Here is an 8,025-nt window from a genome sequence, read left to right as displayed (position 1 = left end):
TTGTTGTTACATAATTAATTAACGAGTCTGGCTAACTATCAACAATATATAGGATGCATTTTAAGGTTACTCAAAACATTATTTATAGAACAATTTTTTATATTAAATGTAGCAATTAAAAATTAATGTGACGATTTTCAATCTAATCATGACAAAACCATAGTGTCATGATTAGATTGAATTCGAGTTTGACTCAGAAATTTTGTAATTCATACTAAGTTGACATTTTTTGTTAGTTAGATAAGAATAAACCATAGTGTCATCTACACTATTGTATTACAGAGAAAAATAATAATACAGATTTTTTTTTCTTTTTTTCCCATGATGCTGTATGAGTGTAAAATATTGTATCCAGAACAGACTGCTTGGTTATCGAAGGAAAAACTATCTTGCAACAAAGACCGTTCAGAAGAAAGATGGCTACCGAATTGTAGAAAACGACGCCGCGTCCTTCCCCCCCTTTAGATGCTCGCAATCTAACATGCAAAAATTCCATGCCTAAATTTTTTTTTTTTCTTTTCTGAAATAGTCATGCTTAGAGTTTTTGTCTATCTATTTTTTTTCACTTTCAGTTTTCCTTTTTTGGAACGAAAATGGTATCTTACCATCTTTCGAGGTGAATCTTAATTCTAAGAGTATAATTAATAATAATTACATGTAATAAATCATATGTGATTATCAAAATTTATATTAATCACTATTATAAGGTATTTAGAAAACTTATTATTTCACGTAATAATTTTAATTTGTCTTACTATAGGATTCAAAATTTCGAATGAGTTGTAACAATAATTTTGGATTTTTAAAATCTCTTTTTATTTTTAGACATTTTAAATATGTCACGAAGGCAAGAAAACGAAGATAAAGATAGAAGAGAAACTTGTTTATCAACTTCCCTAATTTTCAACTACAATTTGAATAGCTTGAATGAATAGAAAAGCCCATGCTTGCGCATGGGGAGACTTGACATATTACCATCACAAAACAGCAAAAAACCAAATAAACTTTGCTTTTATTTAAAGTTGGAAGGAACTAATAGAATTTCCCATCGGCAAAGTTGTAACGTAATTTTCTCATGAATTATTTTCTGCACGTATACTGAAACAATTACGACAGATATCTATAAAAGAAAACAAAGTCTAGCAGCTCATCTCCATTTGTGGTCGTAGTACGTGAGCTTAAGCGCTGCTTTCCTTTTCTTCCCCTGCGTTTGATTATATCTCGTGACGTTAGTTTTGGGAAATACAAAAGAAAAAGGAATTGAGAAAATCCACCCCCTCCTCCCTCCACACGTCTAGTCGTAGTTACCCAAATTTACATACGGTTCTTTTGTTAACTCCATGACAGCCCAACTGGGACTCTTCTACTTTTGTCTAGTTCACCCTGCTGTCCACTTCGCTTCATCGACATCTCCCTTTGGCTTCATTTTCCATTTGTCTAATGACAATCAGACAATTACATAATCATAACTGAGCTTCGTATCCGAAGGATATTTTGGACATCTTGGCAGTCGAAGTAATCATTTTTCTTAAATTTTGTATCATAAATCAATAAATAAAAATATCGTTTGGTGTGTGAAAATATGATTAACAGAGTGCTAATTGTCAAAATTAGGGTGTTTTGTTTTCTCGGGGTCTAGATATTAGGCAAGTTCTATATCTCCAGACAATAATCATTCGCAGGCATGGGACAGAAGAATTTTGTAAGCTAGGCCAGATCAAAGACACCAACAACAAATTATGGTGTGAAGCAGAAAGATGAAGAGGAAGGAAAACGACGGGAGCGATGTGGCGGTGTATGGGAGAGCCGTGCAGCGTCAGAGCAGGGTAACAGACAGAGACTTAATTAAGCTTATGAGCTGTAGTGAGTAGTGACGGTGGTCCAAAAGTCGTAAACATACAGTCATACACTAAACACAACAAACGGAAACAGAACTTTCCAAATATCGCATACAGCTCAGCTGTTGCTTCTAGCACAAGTGTACGGGGACATGCTCGTTATTTTCTTACTTGTATAAGGGCAGTTTCGTCGAATTCGTCCTTCAAATTATCTAAATACCCATAATTTTAAAGCACGAAGAGAAAAAAAGAGAGAACCAAATATTCCCAATTTTTTTTAATTTTCTTATTTGTTCAGAAAAATATTAATAATTTAAAGGTGATTGGGTTTGGAACTTTTTGCGAACGTCTTGCCTTTTAAGTGACACCCAAGCCCAGAATATTTTCACCTTACCCAACTCCACCACCACTAGCTCCTCCTCCTCCTCCTTTTCCTCCACCGCTATTGCCGCCAGTTCTTTCTCTTTCTCAAGAGCTGAACATTACTCCAAAAAAACACTAACACCCAGAATAAGAGAAGAGGAGGAGGAGGAAAGGAAAAACAGCATAAGTTTGGATCTTTATCTTTAAATCTGAACCAACTTTTTGTTATTATTCTAACTCGCTGTAGAAGCTACATTTTTTGAAGGTAAGTTAAAGTTTATGCAATAATGTGACTTAAAAAATATTGGGTTTTTTTTTAAAATCTTGTTTTGCATTGATTTGTTTGGTTTTTAACGTTGAATGTTGGTGGTGAGAGTACAGTGGAAGTGACTGGAATGGAAAACAGATTCTGTTTTCTTTTCTTTGATTGGAAGACAGGTGTCTGGTTTTATGCAGAGTAAATGTTTCCTTTCTGTTTCAAAGCATCTTCTTTTTTTTTTTGTCGGTGAGGTTCCTGTTTCCTTATTTCTTCCACTGCAAGGCTTAAATGTTCTGTTTCTTTTCCAGTTTTGATTCGCTTCTCATCACTCTCTCTCTCTCTAAGCTTTGGTCTTTTACATCTCATTGCCGTGAGTAAATTCCTTTTTCCTTTTACTTTTTCTGTTTTCAATGAAGAAAAACGATTTCAATTCATCGAATTTTTTTATGAATGGAAAATGTATTCTGGTTTTTGTTTTCTTCCTCGTTTGATTGATATGTAATGAGCTTTTGGTTCTAAGATCTTTAGCTCTATGATTAGATCTTTTGCATTTTTGAACTGGAGCCATTGATGGAATGCAAGCTTATCTGATTCAATTGCAACACTTGCAACAGTGACGATCTTACTTTTTTTTTTTTTTCAATCTAGAGCATTGGATTCATATTTATATATAGGATAATGGATGTGACTTGGTTCTCAATTGACTGCTTGTCTTTATTCTATCACGTTTTTCTTTTTTTCAGTTCCGAATCACAGCGAATACCTAACTCCTGCTTGTTCTTCATTCTTAGTAGTACAATCTGCTTTGCATTTTTTTCAAGCTTGCCATTTTTTTTGTCTTTCTCATGATGGTCTGTTTGGTGGCTGAGAAAATGTAGGATGGAAGAAAAGAAGATTTCGATTTCTGACAGCTGTACTATTTTTTTACTTGGTCGAATTGAATTCTAGTTCACTGACGATCTTAACCCTGAGAAGAAAATCGAGGCCTAGTTCTTAGGATTCTTGGTGTCAATAAATTAGAGACACTTAATTGTCTGGTGTATGTGCACCGAAAAAATTATTCCACCATGCAATGTTAAAGAAACGCTACCTAATCCGAGGATTAGTTGTCAGTTTGCTGTTTCATATCTCAACAGCCTCCCAATTTTAATTAATGTTTTTATTTTAATTTTTTGTTGTTCCTCCATGAATTTATAAGACTGGGCTCTAGCTTTTTGGAGAGTTGCTTCAGAGTCCTTAAAGGAATGTGGTTATTTTTCCAGACTGAATAAGTGAGGCAAGTAGCTGTCACCAGAAATTGTTTCTCTTTATGGTCTTTGGGTGTGCCTTAAGGAAAATCGAATTTGGTTTGGAAATTGTTTTCATTTCAGTCAGAAATGGTATGTTGGGCACCTATGTGGAGAGTGAAATTCCTAATGTTCACCTCAATCAGGTGGTTGCGATGTGTAGCCTTAGTCATTGCTCTTTCCTTTTTGGGTTAAAGTGGCGGTGCAGTGATATTTCTACTTTTCTAGATATAACCACTTGAGATGTAGTTGTCTCAGTTTTGCTTCTTTTCTTTGTATATTTTTCTCAACAAATTATATGGTCTTTTTGCCGTAGGTAATAAAGAGGATTTAAGTGATGGACCGCCGTTGGCCTTGGAAGAAAAAATCATCTGATAAAGGTGATAAAGCTGCTGCTGCAGCGGCTGCTGCAGCAGATGCTGCTGCTGCTACTTTGGCTTCAGCTGCATCTCAAGGCGATCAGGTACACTCTTTTGACTAAATTTTACTTAGCTAAATCACGTCAAACATGCTTGCTTGGAGAAAACTCTATTTATTCATCGATGTTGTTTTCTTGTCATTCTGGATTTTGATTCATAGCACATTATCTCAGCTGGAAAGAGATCTTGATCTCCTATCATCTAAACTGTTGGCTGCTTTATCTGGTATCAATTTTTTTGGGGTTATATTTTGTTGAACAGGAGACCTACAAAAAACCAAAGTATGTTCAAATTTCAGTGGAATCATATTCACATCTCACTGGTTTGGAGAATCAAGTGAAAACATATGAGGAACAAGTTCAGACATTGGAGGATGAGATTAAGGACTTGAATGAAAAGCTGTCTGCAGCCAATTCAGAGATTGATACCAAGGAAGACCTGGTGAAACAGCACACTAAAGTTGCAGAAGAAGCAGTCTCGGGTGAGTCTATGCTCCAATGTTCACAGTCTAATGTAAGACTAAAGGTCCTGTAATTAATCTTGGCTTGAATATTTTTCAATCTGTGACATGGGTTTTGGTGCAGGTTGGGAAAAGGCTGAAGCAGAAGCCTTGGCATTGAAAAATCATCTGGAATCTGTTACGCTTTTGAAGCTCACAGCTGAAGATAGGGCATCCCATTTGGATGGTGCTCTTAAAGAGTGCATGAGGCAAATCCGAAATCTGAAGGAAGAACATGAACAAAAGTTGCAAGATGTGGTAATTAGCAAAAACAAGCAATGTGAAAAGATTAAGCTTGAGCTTGAAGCTAAGATTGCTAATTTAGACCAAGAACTCCTTAAGTCTGAAGCTGCAAATGCAGCAATTTCAAGGTCTTTGCAAGAACGTGCTAACATGCTGATCAAGATTAGTGAAGAAAAAACACAAGCTGAGGCTGAGATTGAGCATTTGAAGGGTAACATTGAATCATGTGAAAGGGAAATAAATTCGCTGAAGTATGAACTCCATGTAGTTTCCAAAGAGCTGGAAATTCGTAATGAAGAAAAGAATATGAGCATGAGGTCTGCAGAAGTAGCTAACAAGCAGCATATGGAGGGTGTCAAAAAAATAACAAAGCTAGAAGCAGAATGCCAAAGATTGCGTGGTCTTGTGCGGAAAAAGTTGCCTGGTCCTGCTGCACTTGCCCAAATGAAGCTAGAGGTTGAGAGTTTAGGACGGGATTATGGAGATACTCGACTAAAGAGGTCTCCTGTACGGCCTTCTACTCCACACCTGTCCACAGTGACTGACTTTTCCCTTGACAATGCACAGAAATTCCAGAAAGAGAATGAGTTTCTCACAGAACGTTTATTGGCAATGGAAGAAGAAACAAAGATGCTGAAGGAAGCTTTGGCAAAGCGTAACAGTGAGCTACTGGCTTCTAGGAATCTGTGTGCTAAGACATCTAGCAAGCTTCAAACTTTAGAAGCACAACTTGCCATCAGCAACCAACAGAGAAGTCCCTCGAAAGCTATTGTTCAGATTCCTGCAGAAGTTTACTCAAGTCAAAATGCTAGCAATCCACCAAGTGTGACTTCTGTGTCTGAAGACGGAAATGATGATGACAGGAGCTGTGCTGAGCCATGGGCAACAGCTTTGATGTCTGAGCTCTCTCAATTCAAGAAGGAAAAGAATGTTGAGAAGCGAAATAAAACTGAAAATGCGAAGCACTTGGACCTAATGGATGACTTTCTGGAGATGGAGAAGTTGGCTTGTTCTTCAAATGATTCAACTGCAAATGGTGCAATCACCATTTCAGATTCTACAAGCAATAAGATATCTGAATCTGTTAATGGTGATGCTTCAGGAGAGATTTCTTGCAAGGAACTCCAGTCTGAAAAGCGGCATGTTCTGTCTCCATCAGTAAATCAGGTATCTTCTAATATGGATTTATCAGTAGTGTATCCTGAATCTGATGCAGACCAATTGCCAGTTATGAAACTTCGAACAAGGCTCTCTATAGTGCTTCAGTCTATGTCTAAGGATGCTGATGTGCAGAAAATTCTGGAGGACATCAAATGTGCTGTGCAGGATGCACGTGACACCCTGAGCCAGCACTCTGTAAATGGTGTCTCTGAGGAAGTGCATGGTTCTGATGGCACTGGCAACGGGCAGGCTTATAATGGAGTTGGTAGTTTAACTGCAGAGAAGGAAATTGCTATATCTCCTGGTGATAAGGTGGCTTCAAAAATTGTGCAAACTCTAAGTCAAGAATTAGCTGCTGCGATTTCTCAGATTCATGACTTTGTACTGTCCCTGGGAAAAGAAGCAAGGGCAGTTGATGACATATGTTCTGATGGCAATCGATTAAGCCAAAAAATTGAGGAGTTCTCTGTCACCTACAATAAGGTCTTATGTAGCAATGTGAGTTTGAATGATTTCATATTCGATCTTTCTACTGTTTTAGCCAAAGCCAGTGATCTACGATTCAATGTGCTGGGCTATAAGGATAATGAAGAGGAAATCAACAGTCCTGATTGCATTGATAAGGTTGCTTTACCAGAGAATAAGGTGATTCAAAAGGATTCATCAGGAAGGAGATATCAAAATGGCTGTGCCCACATTTCAAATCCTACTTCCAATCCTGAGGTTCCTGATGACGGAAACCTGGTCTCTGACTATGAATCAAAACAATCGAGCAAATTCTCTTCAGAAGAGTTTGAAGAATTGAAGTTGGAGAAAGAAAACATGGCAATGGATCTTGCTCGCTGTACCGAAAATCTGGAGATGACTAAGTCCCAATTACATGAAACTGAACAGCTTCTAGCAGAAGCTAAATCTCAATTGGCTTCTGCTCAAAAGTCAAATAGCTTGGCTGAGACACAGCTCAAGTGCATGGCAGAGTCTTATAGATCACTTGAAACACGTGCTGATGAGTTAGAGACTGAGTTGAACCTTCTCCGTGTAAAAATAGACACTCTGGAAAATGAGCATCAAGATGAAAAGAGAAGTCATCATGATACTTTAGCCAGATGTAAGGAACTAGAAGAGCAATTGCAAAGGTAAGCATCAAGCTCTTTTCATACAATCTGAAGTTGCTATTAACTAATTGATGTGTCATCTTTTATTTGTACATGTTGTCTAACTTAATTGTTTTCCATCACTTTTAGGAATGAGAACTGTTCTGTTTGCGCTGCTGCAGCTGATAATGACCTCAAGAACAAGCAGGTGAGGGTATATTTCAACTTGTGTATCTTAAGATGGATCTTGCCAGACCCACTTAAATATCTAATATTACTATCAAGAAATATAATATATTCATGTGTCAACAAGCAGCAAAATGATTGACAGATAGTTAAAGTATTGCCTTAGAAAATTCCATACGCCCATTGCCTTTACCTGATATGAGATAGTCAGATCTTCAAGAAGAACTTTAAGTCAATACACATGAATGTAGAATATTAGACAAAACTGTTTATTACCATGAACCTGCTACTTTCACTTTTATGAAGTTGTGTAGTCTTGTGTACATATTTGTTACTGAAACCTTTTTTCTTATTTATACATTGTTTTTTCTACTTTCATCTGTTATGTGTAGCATAGCATGATTCCTTCTTAAGTGTAACATGGAAATAACATATAATTATAAAAGAAAAGCCAACAATAAAATATTTAAGTGCTTGTGGGGCACTACATCGTGAACTTATTATTGTTACGTTAGTGGCAGCCCAATCTCTCATCCCTTATCTAGTCTCTGGTTAAAGTCAACCATTGCACCTAATGTGTTGTTGTTAATAAATGTTTAACTTCTGCTCTTGTAATATTATATACTCACCTTAGCCATAAATTACTGGTGTTAAAGCGGATTCTTATTGTCTGAACT

At 36.8% G+C, this 8,025-nt stretch overlaps 1 protein-coding gene across 3 annotated transcripts; it reads left to right on the top strand.

Moving 5' to 3' along the window:
- Positions 1-2,161: 2,161 nt before the first annotated feature.
- LOC110416609 (filament-like protein (DUF869)) lies at positions 2,162-8,013 on the top strand. 3 transcript variants are annotated; one of them, XM_021428632.2, is made up of 5 exons: positions 2,162-2,466; positions 4,063-4,209; positions 4,427-4,646; positions 4,750-7,204; positions 7,313-8,013. In XM_021428632.2, exons 2-5 carry the CDS (start codon positions 4,084-4,086, stop codon positions 7,488-7,490), a joined length of 2,979 nt encoding a protein of 992 aa, XP_021284307.1. In that variant the 5' UTR covers positions 2,162-2,466; positions 4,063-4,083; the 3' UTR covers positions 7,491-8,013. The 3 variants fall into 3 exon arrangements, with proteins under 3 accessions (XP_021284307.1, XP_021284308.1, XP_021284309.1); XM_021428633.2 differs by lacking the exon at positions 2,162-2,466 and adding an exon at positions 2,568-2,830; XM_021428634.2 differs by lacking the exon at positions 2,162-2,466 and adding an exon at positions 2,860-3,736.
- Positions 8,014-8,025: the final 12 nt, after the last annotated feature.

This window comes from Theobroma umbraticum, unplaced genomic scaffold (genome assembly GCF_002168275.2).
Source record: "Theobroma umbraticum cultivar Fairchild unplaced genomic scaffold, ASM216827v3 scaffold_51.0, whole genome shotgun sequence".
NCBI lineage: Eukaryota > Viridiplantae > Streptophyta > Magnoliopsida > Malvales > Malvaceae > Theobroma > Theobroma umbraticum.
This window is presented reverse-complemented; position numbering and strand designations above follow the sequence as displayed.